Source organism: Salvia miltiorrhiza, chromosome 4, assembly GCF_028751815.1.
Source record: "Salvia miltiorrhiza cultivar Shanhuang (shh) chromosome 4, IMPLAD_Smil_shh, whole genome shotgun sequence".
Lineage (NCBI taxonomy): Eukaryota > Viridiplantae > Streptophyta > Magnoliopsida > Lamiales > Lamiaceae > Salvia > Salvia miltiorrhiza.
Window position 1 is genome coordinate 27,745,452 of NC_080390.1, and position 20,057 is coordinate 27,765,508.

Here is a 20,057-nt window from a genome sequence, read left to right on the forward strand (position 1 = left end):
TCTGAGACTGAAGAAGTTTCAGTCTGTTGATCAATCTGCGCTCCTGAACATCTCTTTGTCTGCTTCGTCTTCATCTGTAATGAAGTGGCGCATGATGATCCTTCGAGCATCTTGCACAAGATCAATCTCTCTGATGATCTGTTTGTGCTCCCTAAGGAGATTTTCAAATATCGTTCTTAGGTGTTGATACTCTAGTCGTGTTTGATCATTTCTGCTTGCTTCTTCTGACTGTGAGTGGGTTGGACTCTGATTTTCTTCTGGAAAGATGAATCTATCTTTTTCATCAGAATCCAGTGTCCCCATCTCAAGTCCGTTGATTCCTCGGAAGTATGTATGAACATAATCGCTGGAGGAGTCTTTCTTGTTCATATACATTGTAGGGAAAACAGGGAGAAACACACAGGAAACAGAAAAAGAACACGGAGCAAGCAATCTCAAGAGGAATCTTGAGAAAAGATTTTGATCAAAAACAACAACTCCCTCAATAGGATCTAGTTCAATTAGAACCTAGTCAGATACAGGTAGTTCTTGCGAACAACCTGCTCTGATACCAATTGTTAGGTCCTGAGGGTCTCGAATAGGTGTATGGGGGGGGGAAATACACCTATGGGCTATTTTTCAACAATCCTCAATCAGAGGGATCTCAGTCAGAGATCAAAACGAAACTTTGCATGCAAACAAAGACGCTTGTTTTACTGAAAATAGTTTTGACCAAACAGGGTTGACGACTGATACTGAAAGCTCTTCAGTAAAGAGTTATCAGTTAAGTTGCTGGAACTTAACTGATGCAAGTAAGGGCTTCAGTCGAGTTTGCTAAAACAGAGATGATAACACTCTTCCTGACTATCAGAAGATAGATCAGTCAGACTGATATCATACGCAGCGGAAATTAAACTTAGTTTCGTAATAGCCTTGGTGGAGCAAGTTGTTGGTTATGTTTTCTCTTTGCAGTTAGTCAGTGTTCAGTTTTATCAATTGAAATAACACAAGTAAGAATGTAAAACTGAAAGTTGTAAACAACACAGAGACTTTTACGTGGTTCGAAAAAACCCTTTCCTACATCCACGGTTGGTTGATCAGACCAACAATCCACTCTGCAAGTGCTTAACAGGTGCACTGCAAACCAAACCGTGTGCTTGCCGGGTGCACACAACCGTACACTGAAGAAAACCCTTCTTCAGTACCCACGCTTCACTCGCGTCGGATTTCTCTTGCTTAACACAACTCGTGCTAAGACTCTCAGAGACAGAAAACCCTTCTGACCTCCGAATCACTCAAAACACTCTTATGAGGGGGAGGTTTGAACGAGTGCCAACTATACTTACAAAGAACAAGTTCTTTGAAGCAAGTTTGACCTTTGGCTTCTGGGTGAACAGAGTTTTGCCTAAGGTCTAAGAGAATGTATGTAATCAGCAGTGACTAATTTTGGCTTTGGAATTCTCTTCTTCGATTCAAGCTTTGGGGAGTTTAAGCTTAAGGCTGAGTAGCAATTTCGGCAGAGCTTCAGCTTATGTCGTTGAATCGGTGAAGGTTGAAGTAATCCTCGAGCGCTATTTGTAGGAGAACTCTTGAATAGATCCGTTGGCATAAATCATCCTCAAGATTTCTTCCGTTGGAGAGCAATTCGAATTTGGGCTGAGGCTTCAATCTTCGAGGTTCCTTGTCTGGGTGGAAACGGCTCTCTTTGATGGACAGGAGATGTGACGTCTCTGAAAAGTAACCACCAGATAGGAATGACATCTGCAGAGATAAGATCCTGAGATCTCTGTATTTAATGCGGTTGTACTTTGTGAGTACGTGGCTTCCTCTGAACGTTGGAAGATCAGTCCAAGCAGGAATATTCAACTGATACTTGACTTTAGTATCAGTCCATTGCGCGCATTAAGTAATCAGTCTTCAACTGATTCTTCAACTGATACTTCAGTTGGTATCTGCAGTCTTCAGTCTTCAGTCCTTCGTTCTTCAGTCTTCAGTCTTCAGTCTTCGACACCGCAAGCTAAACTAGAAACGAACTCTAACACTTGAGTTCAAAACAATTCTAGTCTATTACAATTAAGTCCTATGAATTTTGGTATCATCAAAATAAGGGTTAGGATATTCCACAAGGTTCCCAACACGAGGCGAAGGCGTCGAGCGTCGAGCATTGAACTACTGAGCAAGGCGAAGATGTCGAGCGTGGAGAGCGAAGATGCTCGACATTAAGTGTCGAGCGAAGTTCGCAAATCGAGCACTATAGAACAAACACGCGAATCTTCGAAATATATCAACTCAATTCAAAAATGTTGTTCATAAACTATAAAATAGTTTTGAATAACAATAACTCATGTATAGAAGACCTCAATATACCTTTGAAAGCACCAGATTATGATCGAATCGAAGAAACCCACAATTGAAGAAGCTTTGGGGTTTTGAAGATGAATAATTAAAAATTACTCCCTCCGTCCACGAAATGAGTACCCATATTTCCTTTTTCGTCCGTCCATGAAATGAGTACTCATTTCCTTTTTTGGCAAGTGTACCCCACACAACCCTTTAATTAATACTATCAAAAAGTGGGACCCTTAAACTATTCACATTACACTCCATACATTTCTTAAAACCCGTGTCGTCCACAAATGGGTACTCATTTCGTGGACAGAGGGAGTATTTCGTTTTGTGTTTGATGTTGAATTTGCAGAGATATATTCACTACCAATTATAGGCGTCGGCGGCGTGGAGGCGCCGGAGGCGCGGTGGAGAGAGAGTGCGTCTACGATTTGGGGATTTAGGGGGAAGGGGATTTGTTTGGTATTTCCTTTTTATTTTAAGGGTATCTTAGTCCTTTCAACCTCAAAAAGGGTACATTTTATACATTTCTTTTATAATGGGTATATTTTTGTTTTTGTCTTTCAAATAGGGTAAAGACTACTATTAACCCTATTTATAACCCCTTATTCTCATTTAGATTATACTCTCTATGTGCTACTAACAATGACTCACTTTCCTTTGTTCTCAAAAAAAAAATGACTCACTTTCCTTTTTCATTTATTCCATTAATATGACATGTTTCAAAAAGGAAATCATATTTTCTTACAAAAAGTTATGAGCTCCATTATTTTTATCACTTTTATCTTTTTATCTCTCTCTTTTTTAATAATCGTGCTAAGCATTAATGAGACATTATCAATGGAACGGAGGGAGTAATTAGCAACAAATTAGTAACATAATAACAAGAATTCGATAACTTACATGCAGATGAAATTAAATATAGTTAGATTGTTATGTAGGTAGGACCAAGTGAGTGGAAAGTGGAGGATATGGGCGGTGATGGTGGCGGCGGCGGCGGCAGCGGGGGTCACTTTTGCAATATTTATATACTCCATTAAATAAAAGGTTGTTGGTTGATGCACTTAGCTTTAAGCTTCCAAGTGCTCTAAAACTGCGTCAAAGCTACCATTTTAGCAGACAAACACCTGCATGCTTCCACATAATACATATATTGCTTTGCTTAAAAGATTGTCACAATTATGATTGCAGATCATGATGCATCATGCAATCCATTGTTTTTTTTGACAATTTTAATCGGGGATGGTGGTTTCAGAAATTATATATTTATATTCATTTGCAAGGAGTTAATAATTAATCTATTTATTTTTCATAACTCTTCTCATTTTATTTTGTGTCTTTTAATAAAAAGCATATGGACATTTTGGTTTATAGACGTATGAGCGAACCTTTTATATATACTTTTTGTATATTTCTTTTCTTTTTATTGACCGAAATGTGATTGGGCAATTTTTTCTATATCGTGGTTGATTTTTCTATCTATTGTTACTACTTAATTTGCTATCTCTTGTAACTATATTAGATTCCGAATTGTGCATTCACTAAAAAAACTAAAGATTCAGTCGAGTAAAATTGGTCACGGAATCTTTAAGCGCCAATTTTTTATTGTCCTAAATATCGATGATTTATTTTCCATTATTTTTTATAATTACACGTCAATTTATAGCCTCACTAAATTATGCATGATGTATTCGAATGATGGTACATTTGGTATATAACATCAGATATATATATATATAGGGGGCGCTCCAATGAGACCCCCTAATTTTAGTGAGATTTAGGGCACGATCTGGTGCGTTTATTTTATCAATCCTATGGCTGATATTGTATCTGGAGGGTGATTTTTTTTTGCAGGGTTCGAATCCTGGAGGGAGCATAATATTTTAAATTTTGTTATTCATCAGTATATACTGCATTGTTCATCAGTATATACGGCCCTGTTCATCAGTATATATGTCTTATTCATTACGAATTTTTTAAATTTTATTTTTCATCAGTATATACATCTTGTTCATTAGATATACGTTTTGTTCATTAGTATTATATGCCTTATTCATTGTACTCATGTTACACGAAAAATAGGGGGTCTCAATGGAGCGCGCCCCTATATATATATATATATATATATATATATATATATGAGACATGACAACCCTCTACCATATTTGATGTACTATCTTTCTTCGGAAATAATTTTAAATTAAACGTGAAAAGTGAAAGAAAATCATGGGAAGAACGAAGAAAACCTCATGAAAATGATTAAATGACGCGACTTTAATTCTAAAAAAATCAACCGTTACAGTGAATAGGTTAAAAGTAACCTGCAAAAGGTCAATATATAACATGTGTTCACATTTGTCTTCATATATATTTGCCATAATTTAACAAATTTAGATGTTGTTATCATGCAGTAAGAATATTGTTGTTATGAACTACACATTTACCTGGCCCACATTAAAATTGCTACTAAAATATTCAGGCTATAGAAAAAGGCTAATCATGGCATTAGATGTATGATCAAGAAAGTATGCATTATATCCATTGATCGATCACTGTATGTCTAACATCTATGGGCAAAAAAAAATTAGTCTAACATCTATTTGGATTTAAATCTAGCCAAGCAATTATGACTTATTAGCTACCAAATTGTTATATATCAACCGATTTAATATATCAAGTGGTATTTAACAGTACTCATAAACTTGCACTTATTATCTCGTGTAGAGTCTCTATCGATATTTTTCATACGTTGAGTGTTCAATAATACATGTAAAATTGACATGAATTTCATCTTATAACAATTTTCAACCTAATTAATTAGGTAAACTATTAGTACATTCATCTTTTTTTCGGTAGTACTAGTATATTAATCTTAACTTTGGGCTCCAACTATTCTAAACCTCTTTAAGAGTCAAGGCTTGACTTTTCACTATTGAATTAAATTTGCAACAATGATGCATGCAAAAGAAGAAAAAGGTAGCATTCCTGCTATTAAAAATTATAATGACCATATCTTCTCTTAATAACAATTGAACAAATTGTTCTGATTTAAGCACTTCCAAGTGTCTGCGAGATACGAATCGTGGGAAAAGATAAGGTTAGCGGTATATTAAAAATGATAAAGTGTTCGAAAAAAATAAACAATCGATTAAATTATTAGGAACATTGGATGAACCTGCAACATTTAAAAAAAAAGGCCAAATAAGATAGCTATCAAAGCTTAGGAAATTTGAACAAGAAACCCTCATGCACATGATTGTTTCTTTGAAAATGACTGAAGTTTTAGTTATTTATACAGAGTTTCATTCGCCAATCCTTTAAATCGAAGTGAGATAACTAAAAAACAAATGGAAATAGTTAGCAAGATCTAGCAAGATACACATATTATATTATTATTGATTAATTGCCACAAATAACACAACTAACCGATAAAATGTTGCAATCACAACACCCTCTAACACGCCCTTTTTTTCAATAGTGAAACTATGTCGTTTCATTGCTAGAACAACATCTACCGAAACATTGGGGATATATATTGTAATGATGATAACAAGTTATGTTCATAACATAAGGTATGAGATTAAAAAATAATAGAAATTATAAGATGCACACTGCCAGCTAATATGTCAAGTACTTTTCAAAGATCCAAGAAATGTAAGTGTGCTCCCATTTGCAATGGCAAAAATTAAATCCATCACTTTTAGGAACCAATCAATCCTTATCTAGTTTTGTTTTATAATACATATAATTAGAGCGATTACCAATTCAACTGAAAACGATTATTCAACAAATACTTTCACTACTGACTTTGAACAATGTGATGTATATGTTTAAGTCACCTATTTCTTGAATATGTTTCGCTTAAGTCTTGATCAACAAACACTCTCCTACTTGTTTTTATTTAATTTTTAATCTGAAGTTGGGAAGAAATGTCCAAAATGATAAATCAATGACTTTTGGATGTCTGAGTCAATTGTAAGTCTTTCTTTACATGTATTCTCCGTAAATATCTAATCTAACAGGTCGGAAAATGAAATAAATGGGCATTTAATATACCTAAAAACATCAAACTTATCTTCAAGTAGAGCATAATGGTCCATAAACTTAGATATCACACAACACTATATTTCCAAGTCATGACCTGCAGGCATATATATAAAGTAAGCAAAAATAAGCCTGTTTTTTCAAATTCATATTTTGGTGCTGTGTTGTCGGTTGCACGATATCACTCTATTTCTATTAGATGGAGACGATAAGAAATAAATAATCTCGTGTGTGGAAAGAAGTGCAAGTGCACTAAGCAATAAGCTTTTCCCCCTGAATCCATATACTCCCTCCGTCCTATTACAAATGTCCCACTTTTCTTAATGGAATGTCTCATTCTTTTTTTGACAATATATTCTCTCTCTATACCTAATATTTAAATAATTTCCACCAACCCACTTTATCTACTTCCTACACATTTCTTAATCTTAGTGCCCAAAAATAATGGAACATTTGTAATGGGACGGAGAGAGTATATAATTAGAGGGTGTTTATTTTGCATGATTTGTAAGATGCACGATTGAATATTTCTATCATCGATATTAGGATTTCTCCAATCTCACCCTTTCAATGGGATGCGAAACAAGCAAAACTAGCTTAAATAATAGAAATAATCAATGGCCTTGGGATATCTCAAAGTTTTATCTAAGTAAACAAGGAATTAACCCTACTATTTTTATGTATCAAGACTAATACTCAAAAGTAAACGCCCCATAAAGGAATTATATAAAAGAGATGAGAAAAAGTGTAGTCTAAAGCAACTTCATAGATCACTCCCATATGTTACAGCTTAGAGTAGAAAGAACCCATAATAGTAATAGTGATAATAATAGTAATAAATAAAGAATTAATTAAGAAGACATGTCCAAATATTGAACTCCAGTATTGATTGCTCAACTCCAAGCTAGCAAGAAAAATAAATTGGAGAAAATTAAATTGGCTTGAGCTGAGAGTGGTATATGGATATAGTAACACTTTAAGGAACTAAGCGTTCTCAATTATTAAGGTGCAATATATATCGGGATCAATAGAGTGCATGTATCATAAAGCCAAGAGAAAAAAAGTAAAAAGGAAACAAGAGAATGCAATCTATACAATAATCATATACTAGTTTGGAGAAATTTTCTTTGTATCAGGATGAGATTATAAGAGATACATATATTTTCGTAATGAGATCTTCCAAATTTCATACTGCACTAAACAATTAATGGTGTTTCACTTGGACAGAGATTGGGTGGTCTTGATGTAACAGAGGAGAGACTAACCAGCATTTCTCATATTATGTATGGGACATAAGTTATGTAGAAGTACCTTATATATTTGTGTGTGCTTTGAATATTTTTCCTCATTCACTGCAATGTATATGGCAGTGGTTCATCGGAATCTAACAGAATTCCAATTGATGCATCAGCTCCTAAACCAAGTCAAGAAAAACATTTAGACTTGTAATCATCATGAAAACATTTAGGTGTCAATAAGAAATATGGATATATATATATATATGAACGATAACCAATAATATTGGTGGTGATTTCCCCAAGATTCTCAAATTCATTCAGAAAAGTATGCTTCTCGGAGAGTTCTTACACTCAAAAGAAGCCCATCGCGATGGAGGCACAACTGTACGATCTTGTGTTTCTTCTGACACGTAGAGAAGGCTGAACAGATCCGTACCAGTATCAACATTCTTACTAGATGAACAGCCCTCGAAACTAATAAGAGGCGGAGCTGAATCAATGGCGTCCATAAAACTGAAAGACTCCTGCTTAGATGGAGGTTGTTGGCATCATTTGGCAAATGATCGAGATGCAAAAACAATTAAAATCCCAGATAATTCAGTTGTAAGAGATACCGCACGACAATGTGATTTTGGAGGAGCAATTTTGGGCATTTCCTTGACGAAAAATTCTTCATCCAAAGAGTATCTTCTTGCTTTCTTCGGAATTTCCTTTCTAGTGGAGGTGCTTTCTGCACAGATCTCTGGGATTGGCTGTGGGGTTGTTGGAGCCCATCTTCTATCCACGTACCTGCAACCAACGCTTAGTTTCGACATAAATGATTTTCTCTTATCAAATTGAGTAATATGTTTCAAGACTGAAGTTACTTGGCATAAATGAAGGTTTCAATTGGACTTCTGTAGAACTGTGCTGGTAAGTCTGCTTCCCAATAGCTGTTCGACTTCTGGTTTCCCATCACTGCACAACAGCACGAACGTCACTCGATCAATCAACCAAGAATATCTACACAAACATGTATCTACTGACTTACCCTGCATGAATGCAACCTGCTCGGGAAGCCATGTGTCCAACGTTGTAGACCTTACCTGTTGCAATAAAAGGAAATATAAGTATGAAACAAAACATGACTTCCAATGTCATAGGTAGCCAAACCTTCGAGATGTGTACTCCAAGACTGCGGTGTATTCCAGAACATCGCATGCATATAAATATTCCAAGGTTGATGCTTGCCCATCGTGGAGCCCTGCAGCAACGCTTGCAATTATTTGTCTCATTCAAACCTCAACTCATCATGATGCTTGCTTATCGAACTATCTTCAAATGTGGGAACATACTTGCTCCGGCAATCTGCACATTCCTTGTTTTCGGGCAGCTTAAGGAGACCCAACAGTATCTGCCAATCACCTTAAACAGTATATGAGTTATACGAAAAAGACATTCTCGTACAAACAATCTTGATTTGTGCTACTAACAGTATCTCATGTTCATGTAGACAAATGGTGATATCATGATATCAATTTTAACTAATGCTTTTTCTGAGAGGATCAGTTTTAACTACTGTTAAGATCAGCATAAGCAAGTTTTAACTACAAATTTTGTCGATCTAGCTTACATTTTAGTTTAGTTCAGAAATTAGACAGAAAATTCTGAAATTCACAAATACAGAAAATTCGTGTTCTATGCTTAGCAAGAGCAATAGAGCATGTATGGTGCATTACGCAAATAAAAACTTGTTTGAATGCAACATGGTTGCAGTCAAGCTATATGATAATTGATAAGTATGTTTTGATAAAAGTGAAATTTAGAGCAACTGGACTTAGCCAACTTGTTAACAATGCAGCTAATATTAGCTAATGTTAAAGTAAGATAGACTGAATTTAGAACTAAACATCCCTCTGCACCTGATCGAATTCTTTAGTTCTGCCTTATTCTTGAAAAGGGAAGGAAATTTATTGAGCAAATATAATCTAACTATTTCTGCATAATTCCAAGATTCAAATACTTAGCAGCATAATCAATTGAGGAAAATGAAGACGAGACATTGAAATTCAACAGGGAAATGCATATAATTAGATATAGAATGGGAATTTCAGGAATCCTATACGGCCTTAGGAAAAATCGAACAAAAAAAAATTAGTTTGCCAATGAAAATGATTGAGAAAGCAGATGGGTTTGTCACCTTTGCATGTTTGGCATTGAGCTCTTTGGTAACAAACGCCTTCTCATTCATAGCTCTCAATATATATGTCTGTCACGAATGGATTCACACACAAATACACACACTAAAAATCAAAGGAAAAAAGAAAAAGAAAATGAAAAATACAAATGTAAAAGGAAAAAAAGAAAAGAAGGAAAAAAATGGGAGAAACACGAAGAATCACATTAACAGAGATGGAGAAAGAGAAAGAGAGACGATTGATTTGAGGAGAGTTGTGTCTCTCTTTCTCCCTCTGAATTTTGGAAATGATTTTTCAAATTATATAACAAATGCTGAATGGTTTAACAGATTTCGAGGATGTTAGCATCAATTGTAGTAGCCTCATACTATCCCAACGTTCAATGTAAAAGGTCGATTTTTAACTTTATATCTTATCATGTAAATTAATTTCTTAATGTTTATAAATTTAGATGGATAAATCTCTAAAGTAATATTCACAAATTGGAATAAATAAGTATATTTGTTTAAGGAAAAATGGTAAAGTGTATTGATAGTGGAGAAAAATATACTCCCTCCGTCCACGAAATGAGTACACATTTATGGACGGCACGGGTTTTAAGAAATGTATGGAGTGTAGTGTGAATAGTTTAAAGGTCCCACTTTTTGAGTGTATTAATTAAAAAGATGTGTGGAGTACACTTGCCAAAAAGGAAAATGGGTACTCATTTCGTGGACGGACGAAAAAGGAAATATGCGTACTCATTTCGTGGACGAAGGGAGTATTATAATTAGTATTGAAAGTGGTGAAAAGGTGAAAAAATGTTATAATTAGTATTGGGAGTGGTGAAAAAGTGAAAAATAATAATAAATAAAGTATTATTAGTGGTGGGGTAGATGTCCAAAAATGGAAAGAAAGAAAGAGAAACTTATTTGGGGGACGTCCCAAAAAGGAAAATGAGGAACTTATTTCAAGGCTCCGTCCACGAAATGAGTACTCATTTATGGACGGCACGGGTTTTAAGAAATGTATGGAGTGTAGTGTGAATAGTTTAAAGGTCCCACTTTTTGAGTGTATTAATTAAAAAGATGTGTGGAGTACACTTGCCAAAAAGGAAAATGGGTACTCATTTCGTGGACGGACGAAAAAGGAAATATGCGTACTCATTTCGTGGACGAATGGAGTATTATAATTAGTATTGAAAGTGGTGAAAAGGTGAAAAAGTGTTATAATTAGTATTGGGAGTGGTGAAAAAGTGAAAAATAATAATAAATAAAGTATTATTAGTGGTGGGGTAGATGTCCAAAAATGGAAAGAAAGAAAGAGAAACTTATTTGGGGGACGTCCCAAAAAGGAAAATGAGGAACTTATTTCAAGGACGGAGGGAGTATATTTTTTTAAATATTACATCCTGCAACAATTTTATTGGTCGTCACCAATTGAAGAACATATATAAAAATATTATAAATAATATGAAAATATAATTCAATCATCTTTCTTCCGTGGCATCCCCGTATTTTTTAGTTCTCGTAGTACCGTGTCCTTACGTAGTATGTAGTACTCAATCTTGACCACACATTTTGTACATGTGGTGCACCAAGATTGTAGCACATAGCAAGGAACTTCCAATTGTATGCATTTTTTGTACAATTTAATGCATTTTTGTGTGAAACTTTATGCATTTTTTGTGAAATTATATGCATGTAAAATATGTTTGTTTTTTATAGTGGGGGTGGGGGGAGTGGGGTGGAGAAAATACTAGATTTGTAAAAAATGAAATGCATTTTTTTGTACAATTTACTGCATTTTTTTGTATGAAATTTTATGCATTTTTGTGTGAAATTATATGCATGTAAAACATGTCAGTTTTGAGATAATCTAATTTTTTTTAATATCCGAAAAATATATTTCGATTTTACCCTTGTGCAGATTTTGCCGTGGAAGCTCATTGCCACGTGTCACACTCTTGGTGCACCATATGAACAAAATGTGTGGTCCAAATTTGGTCCTACGTCACTATCTAAAGACACGGTACTGCATGATCTTATTCCCATACAAATCCTCTATAGATAAAAAAAAAAAAAAAAAAAAAAAAAAAAAAAAAAAAAACTAAGAACCAATACAATCTCTTGATTACAATAACATCAAGAATTAATAATTTTTTTTTTTTTAGCGCCAAAGATGATATATATATCATAAATCAACCAGGATTGTTTGAATACAACGGTAAAGCATTACACGTAATGGGAGAACAACTATTTCTAAGAGCATAACCCACTAAGGCATCCGCCGCTGCATTGCCTTCATGTGGCATCCAACTAAATGAGACATGGTGCAGGTTAGCAGCACAACGGTGAATGTCCCTCAAAGCATCACCCGTATAAGAGAGGACAGTAGCCCCTCGAGCGAGCAATAATTTTTTTAATAAACCTAAAAATAATTTATACACTCAAAACACCAAATCATGATCTCTCTCATAATTTCCCAACAAATGAACTGAAATTAAACAAACGGAAAACCAAAACTATGTAAGAAGAAAAAATCTTTAAATTCCACAAATACGACCTAATTAATTACAGAGCATATGTTCTTGATCTGACCAGTTAAGCCGGTCAGTACGTTGATCTGCCCCATTTTAACCATCGACACCACAAAATCCTCAAAGAAACTCCTTGATACGAATGAGGTCGAATGTTGTTTCGCATACGAATTCATCGTGTCATCGTCGAAGAGAGCTACATCCACTACAAGAAACAGCGGATGCAACGATCGAAATTAACGACCGAAATTTTCGGTCTTTAAAAAGGCGGCCTTAACGACCGAAATTTTAATATTAACGACCGTTTTTTTGATATTTTAAATCTTATTTTTTTTTATTTCCTACGACCGAATGAAACGGTCGTTAATTTATAACGACCGTATCTACGACCGTTTTTCGGTCGTTGGTTATTTTTATTGAATTTTGATATAATTTTATTTTAACGACCGTTACAAACGGTCGTTAACTTAAGTTCAGTTCTGATAGTTTAAATTTTTCGGAAAAATTTAACGACCGTTTCTATAACGGTTGTTGTATTTTAATTAATTTAAATTTATTTAATATTAACGACCGTTTTTCGGTCGTTGTATACAAAAATTGTTAATATTATAATTAAAATTGGTAACGACCGAAAAACGGTCGTTATATTTCTAATCGGTCGTTGAAGACGCGGACTTAACTTAGGTTTTCTAATTTTTCCCCCATTTTCTTCTCCACCCTTTCCTCCTCCGATTCTCCGCCTCCTTCCGCCGATTTCGCCGTTCCCGACACCGCCGCCTCCGTCCATCGAACGGCCACCTCCACCGACGCCGCCGCTGCTGCTCCTCTCCGTCCGACGCGACCGCTGCTGCTTCTCTCCGTCCGACGCGACGCCGCTGCTCTCCGTCCGTTGCACGCCGATACTCTACGGTAAGTTTATTAATTATTCATCCTAACCCTAATTATTTTTTATAGATTTCATAAATTATTAACCCTAACTCTAATTCCCAGCCCCTGCCCTCGCCGGACCGCCCCTGCCCTCGCCGGAAAGCTCCTGTCGTTGCCGGAATAAGAGATTGTAGGTTAGTTCGTGTAACTTATATAATGTAGGCTATTAATTTGAATTTAGGTTAATATTGGTATGTTAGTATATGAATTTAGGTTAATTATATGTGAATTAATGAGAAATTTACATAGAACTTAGTATGAATTATATGTGAATTAATGTAGGCTATGTTTCAAGTTTATGTTAATTATATTAGTATGAATTAATGTGAAATTTAGTTGTTGTGTTGTATAGTATATGTGAATTAATGTGAATTTAGTTTGAATGTAATGTGAAATTATATGTTAATTATATATGTTCATTTCTATTTGATTTGTTTAAAGAACAAGAACTTAGTAAGATAATCTATTTTAGATTTATTTAAAGAACTTAGTTAGGTTTATTTGTAAATATTAGATTTATTTAAATAACTTAGTTAGGTTTATATATATTAGATTTAGTTAAAGAACTTAGTTAGGTTAATCTCTATTTAAAGAACTTAGTTAGGTTCATTTCTATTTAAAGAACTTAGTTAGGTTCATTTCTATTTAAAGAACTTAGGAAGGTTAATTTCTATTTAAAGAACTTATAATGTTTAAATTTATTTAATTCGCTTTATCGCCGGTGGGGGAGAGGCGAAATATATGATTTAGCATGATTAATTGCGTTGAGCACGTTTTAATTATAATTAAGCATGATAGTTTCGCCGGTGGGGGAGAGGCGATTAAGTATGATTGTGATTAATTGGAGTTTGGGCCGCCGGTGGGGGAGAGGCGGAGGCGGTAGCAATGACTACCGCCCTGGTTTTGTTGTTGTGTTGAAATTTCAATCTTCAATCATCCTTCTTGAAATCCTAATCGTCATCATTTTCAAGTCATAATATGCATATTCAATTCTTTTAAGTGAAATCTTCAGTCATCCTTCTATAATCCTAATCTCCGTCCTTATTTGAGTTCTTAATGTCTACTCTTATTCATAATCTTAATCTTAATTCGGATTCCTAATTCTAATCTTAATCTTAATCCTACTCTTAATCTTAATTCCTAATCCAAATCTTAATCTCCTTTCATAATCCTAATCTTAATCCAAATTTTAATCTTAATTCCTAATCCAAATCTTAATCTCCTTTCATAATCCTAATCTTAATCTTAATTCCTTATCCTTATCTTAATCTTAATCTTAATCTTAATTTCTAATCTTAATTTCCACTCTTATTCATCATCTTAATTTTATATCTAATGTGTGAACTAATTAAAACATTAATAATATATGAATGCAGGAAATATAAACATGAGTTTAGATAGAGGGTGGATGTATAGGCGATATGCTCAAGGTAGTCTAACAGGAGAGTTCATGGATGGATTGGAAGTATTTATCCATTATGCACTTTCTCGACCGGACTTAATGATTGGAAATAAGATCAAATGCCCATGCACGAAATGTAAGAACAAAAAATTTGATACTCCAATGACTGTTAGGGTTCACTTGGCAAAGAATGGTTTTATCCCTAGATACCATATATGGACGATGCATGGTGAAGCGTTAGTGCAAGTCCCTGATGTTGCTAGGCGTATTGTAACCATTGAGGAAGATAGAGAAGTAAATCGTTATGAGACGATGGTGATGGATGTAGCGACAGCTCAATTTCACAATGTCGATGATTTAATTGAAGAATCTCCAAACCCAACAGCCCAACATTTGTATGATATGTTAAAGGCGGCTGATAGAGAGTTGTGGCCTGGCTGTAAAACCCATACCCAATTATCTCTTGTAGCTCGATTGATGAGTTTAAAATCTGATAATAATATGTCTGAGCGATGTTTTGATCAGATTTTGGAGTTGATTGTTCCCGATAATAATTTGGTGACTGGAGATTTCTACAGTGCAAAGAATTTGCTTCGTGGGATGGGTTTGCCAGTTGAGAAGATTGATTGTTGTCGTAATAATTGTATGCTTTTTTGGGGGGATGATGAAAGCTTGAACGAGTGTAAGTTTTGCGATGCAAAACGTTACAAAGAATCTTCTGGTCCCAGTGGTAGTCGCCAACGACGCCTAGTTGCAGTCAGTCAGATGCATTACTTTCCCATCACCCCAAGATTGCAAAGGTTATATGCATCTAAAGCAACAACAGCTGATATGCGATGGCATGCTACATCAGTTAATGATGGTGTGATGAGACACCCTGCAGACTCACCTGCATGGAAACATTTTGACAACACATTTCCTGATTTTGCGGCCGAGGTCAGAAATGTGATATTGGGGCTTTGTACTGACGGATTCTCGCCATTCAACAATTTTGGAAAGCAATATTCCTCATGGCCAATCCTACTTACTCCATACAATCTTTCTCCTTGGATGTGCATGAGAGAACAACACATATTTCTCACTGCTGTCGTCCCTGGGCCACACAATCCAAAGGATATGATTGATGTTTTTCTTCAACCGTTGATTGCTGAGTTATCTCATCTTTGGGAAGTGGGTGTCCAAACGTATGACATATCATTGAAGAATAATTTCTAAATGCGTGCTGCACTTTTGTGGACAATTAGTGACTTTCCCGCTTATTCCATGCTTTCTGGTTGGAGTACAGCTGGTAGATTGGCATGTCCACGTTGTTGTGATGATACAGATTCTTTTCGATTACCTTTGAGTTGTAAACAATCCTGGTTTGACTGTCATAGGAGGTTCTTACCCACTGATCATCATTTTCGACGCAACAAAATTGCGTTTATAAAAAATGCTCAAGTAAGAAAAGGTCCTCCACAAACAAAAAATGGGTACCAGTTGTTGGCTGAGATTGAGGGATTGGGGATTAAAAAAGTAACAGAATTGACAGTTGAAGAGACTCGATTACGGATATCTAAACGACAAAGAACTTATGAATCAGGTTGGAGGAAAAAAAGTATATTCTGGGATTTGCCATATTGGAGTTCGTTGCTTATACGTCATAATCTTGATGTTATGCATATAGAAAAGAACGTCTTTGATAATTTGTTCAACACCATTATGAACACTAAAGGCAAAACAAAGGATACGGCCAAATCTCGCGAAGAATTGAATAGGTTTTGTCGCAGACCTGAGTTAGAAGCCAATGAACAGACAGGAAAGTACCCTAAAGCATGTTATATGCTTGATAATGATGAGAAAAGAATCTTACTTAAGTGGATTGAAGGGCTTAGATTTCCTTATGGCTATGTATCCTCGTTGGGTAGATGTGTCAACTTGAGTACACTTCAAATGTTTGGTATGAAGAGTCACGATTGTCACGTGATGATGCAACGAGTATTGCCGGTCGCACTAAAAGAACTTCTACCATTCAATGTGTGGAAAACAATTACAGATCTTTGTCTCTTTTTCAAAGATTTGACTTCACCAAACATTCAAGTTGACAATCTTCTTCAGATGCAAAAAAATATTCCTGTCATTCTTTGTAAGTTGGAAAGAATCTTTCCTCCTAGTTTCTTCGACTCTATGGAGCATCTTCCAATACACTTGGCCGATGAGGCTATGATGGCAGGCCCTGTACAGTATAGATGGATGTATCCATTTGAGAGGTACTTGGGAAAGTTGAAGAAAACAGTTAAAAACAAAGCCAAAGTTGAAGGATCAATTACAAATGCTTATCTTGTGGAAGAGGCTACATCATTCTGTTGTTATTACTTTGAAGATCACGTTAAGACAAAGCAACGAAATGTACCTCGAAACTTTGAAGGTAGTGGTGTTGATGTGATCCCTGACATGTTGTCTGTCTTCAAGTATGTTGGGAGACCATTTGGAAAGATGACAACTAGATTTCTAGAACCTAAAGAGCACGACGCCGCCCATTTGTACGTGCTAAACAATTGCACAGAAGTTACAGAAACCTACACAGGGTATGTACAAAGCATATGTTATTAAATTTATTAATCTACACATAGGTTGTTTAATAAATATGATATATATTAATCAATAGGCTGTTTGAGGATGAAATGCGGGCCAAATTTCGTGATATTTCATCCAATGAACTTCAACAGAAACTTGAGAAAGAATTTCCCACATGGTTCAAAGCATATGTAAGTTCTTTCATCCAATGAACTTCAACTCAACGTATTATGTCAAAGTATACTACAATTGGTTTTAACTAATAAGTTTCTTTCATTGAATAGGCTTCAAATCCAACAAATGGGCTAGTCAATTCATTTTTGCATCATTTGTCATTGGGACCTCTGCACAGAGTTACTACATACCAAGGATTCTTTGTCAACGGATTCAAATTTCATACGGTTTCTTATGGCTCGAAGAAATCAACTGATAATAGTGGATTGTGCGTTAAGGGTTCAGTGTTGAACGGTGTCCAGTTAGATTTCTATGGTCGTTTGTTAGAGGTTGTTGTCCTATAGTATCCTGGGCTACCAATAAAAACAACCACATTATTCAAATGTGAGTGGTTTGACCCTTAAACTCCAACTGGAACCGACATTGATCGTGACTTCAATCTGGTTTCGGTGCACAAGAATCGTCGTTATTCCAAATACGAACCATTTATCCTCGCCAATCAAGCTGCACAAGTTTATTATTGCTTGTATCCAAGTAAAAATAACAACAGAAGCAATTGGTTGGCTGCTTGTAAAGTGAAAACAAGGCCAGTTGTTGAAGTTTCCACAACTGAACTTCCAACAACGTCTTTGCCTTTTCAAGAGGAAGTCGTAGGCAGAATATCTCTTACGAATATAGATGACATTTCAACAATGGTTCATCCACATGGAGGCGAGGTGGACATAGATGATGATGATGATGATGATGATGATGATGATGATGAAGACCTTATTTTACAATCCCCCGAGTCTTCTAACACTGAATCAGATTGAGTAATTAATGACTTCAAATAAAACATATTTGAACATTTTATATATTTAATGTGTTAAATAATAAACTAATATACTAATTACTTCAAATTTGGATATAGATGGATGCTTCTACTCAATCCGGGTCTAATCCATCCGGTTCTACTCCATCCGGTTCTGGTCCATCCGGTTCTGGTCCTATTTTCGATAATAGGCCGCCAGAGGATGAAAACCCTAATGTGGAGGAGGAACGTGTTGCTAGTGATGGGCGGATTGGGTTTATTTCACTCATAGGTACGTTTCACAATGTATCAGTTAACTTCAAATTGTTTTGTACATTAATTCTAAATTTAATTTCAACACTTTAAGTGTTCTGAGGCCGACTGGAGCTATTCGGGCTAGGGCGACTGATAGCTTTCAAGGTATGCCACATGAAAGTGGCACCAATTTGAAGAATTTGACTGAGGGGATGAAGGATTTTTATTTTGATGAGTTTGAGGTACGATCATCTCATATACTCCCTCCGTCCACGAAATGAGTACTCATATTTCCTTTTTCGTCCGTCCACGAAATGAGTACTCATTTCCCTTTTTGGCAAGTGTACCCCACACATCTCTTTAATTAATACACTCAAAAAGTGGGACCCTTAAACTATTTACACTACACTCCATACATTTCTTAAAACCCGTGCCGTCCACAAATGAGTACTCATTTCGTGGACGGAGGGAGTATAATTTTTATATTCTAAACTAACAATCACAATACTGATTTTTCTCTTATTTGCAATATCTTTAAATAGAAAGCATTTTGTTGGGATAAAACGCAATATACCAGGCATGTTATTAAGAAAGCGTGGGTTAAGGCAGCTCGAGTGGCGTACAAGGATTACATCAGCAATTGCAAGAAGGTCCTGTTGATACATAAGAAGAAGATTGATTATCTTCAGCCTAACATTGAGGCGGCTTGGAGGGCTTATTGGGATTTGCCTGAGACTCAGGCAAGGTCTGCTCAGGCGTCCAGGAATCGCCGCTCAGAGCCAGGCGGTCCGAGTACAGGGATGGCTATCCATCATGGAGGGTCGCGCAGTGCTTTAGATCATGCTGAGCATCTGGTAACTTTACAACGTTTTATTTAAAATTTTGATGCATTACTAAATTGTTACTTATATTTTTAATGTGTTTTGTAAGGCTCGGGAGAGCAATATTTCTTTTGACGAGGCTACTTGGGCGACTTTTCGATGGATCCATTATAAGAATGGACAGTATACCGCTGGACGACCTGCGCAGCACGGGGTATGACGTTAATTTAGTATCTTTAAATTCCTTTGTTCGAATAATTTATTTTACAACTATTCTAACTATTTTTGTATTGTAGTTGGAGGTCGAGAGGTGATTGGCAGAGCTTCGCCAAACACAGGAAGAGGTCACGCCCGCAGATGTAGATCGCATCTTCCGAGAGGTCATCACTCCTGATTCGAGGGGGCGCATCATGGGATTAGGCATGATGATGTCTAGGGCGATTACTGAGAGCGGCGAGTCGTCGAGCACGCACTCCACTAGCACCTCCCAGTTTTCTTTCCCTGTTGCCTCGAGAGATGAGCTCATTACATTGAGGGAGGAGCTGAGCTCCACACAGAGAGAGCTAGAGGTCAGGAGAGCGAGCGAGGAGGCTCAGAGCAGGGCTATACAGGAGATGCAAGCCCAGATCGCCCTCCTCATGCGAGGATATCATGCACAGTCCCCCTCCGACGCCTCTGATGGGACCCACCCGGATCTCTGATTATATTATTTACTATCATTTGTTAGATACTATACTTTGAATACTGAATTTCTAAACTTGTTGACATATTTTATAATTTGCTACTTTGTTATTTGATGTCTTTCTACTTTGCTCATCTTCATGATTTTG

At 36.0% G+C, this 20,057-nt stretch overlaps 1 protein-coding gene across 6 annotated transcripts; it reads right to left on the minus strand.

Annotated features, from left to right (window-relative positions):
• Window positions 1-3,255: 3,255 nt before the first annotated feature.
• Window positions 3,256-10,082, minus strand: LOC131019562 (probable ADP-ribosylation factor GTPase-activating protein AGD15). Of its 6 annotated transcripts, none has more exons than XR_009100334.1 (9): window positions 9,787-10,082; window positions 8,942-9,000; window positions 8,760-8,850; window positions 8,638-8,692; window positions 8,474-8,564; window positions 8,222-8,396; window positions 7,957-8,131; window positions 7,681-7,783; window positions 3,256-3,418 (listed from the first exon to the last, which is right to left on the minus strand). XR_009100334.1 is itself a non-coding variant. In XM_057948140.1 (8 exons), coding segments are annotated over exons 1-8 (699 nt in total). In that variant the 5' UTR covers window positions 9,838-10,082; the 3' UTR covers window positions 7,450-7,781. The 6 variants fall into 6 exon arrangements, 1 of the variants encoding a protein (XP_057804123.1); XR_009100336.1 differs by lacking the exon at window positions 3,256-3,418 and adding an exon at window positions 5,364-5,500; XR_009100337.1 differs by lacking the exon at window positions 3,256-3,418 and adding an exon at window positions 6,083-6,466.
• Between the last annotated feature and the right edge of the window lie 9,975 nt (window positions 10,083-20,057).

Coding starts and splice junctions, on each gene's coding strand:
- LOC131019562 (XM_057948140.1), bottom strand. CDS start 9,837: ATGAATGAGAAGGCGTTTGTTACCAAAGAGCTCAATGCCAAACATGCA. Junction 8,565..8,637: donor GCAGGTTGCATTCATGCAGG/GTAAGTCAGTAG, acceptor GCTGTTGTGCAG/TGATGGGAAACCAGAAGTCG. Junction 8,132..8,221: donor CAAAATCACATTGTCGTGCG/GTATCTCTTACA, acceptor CCATCTAAGCAG/GAGTCTTTCAGTTTTATGGA.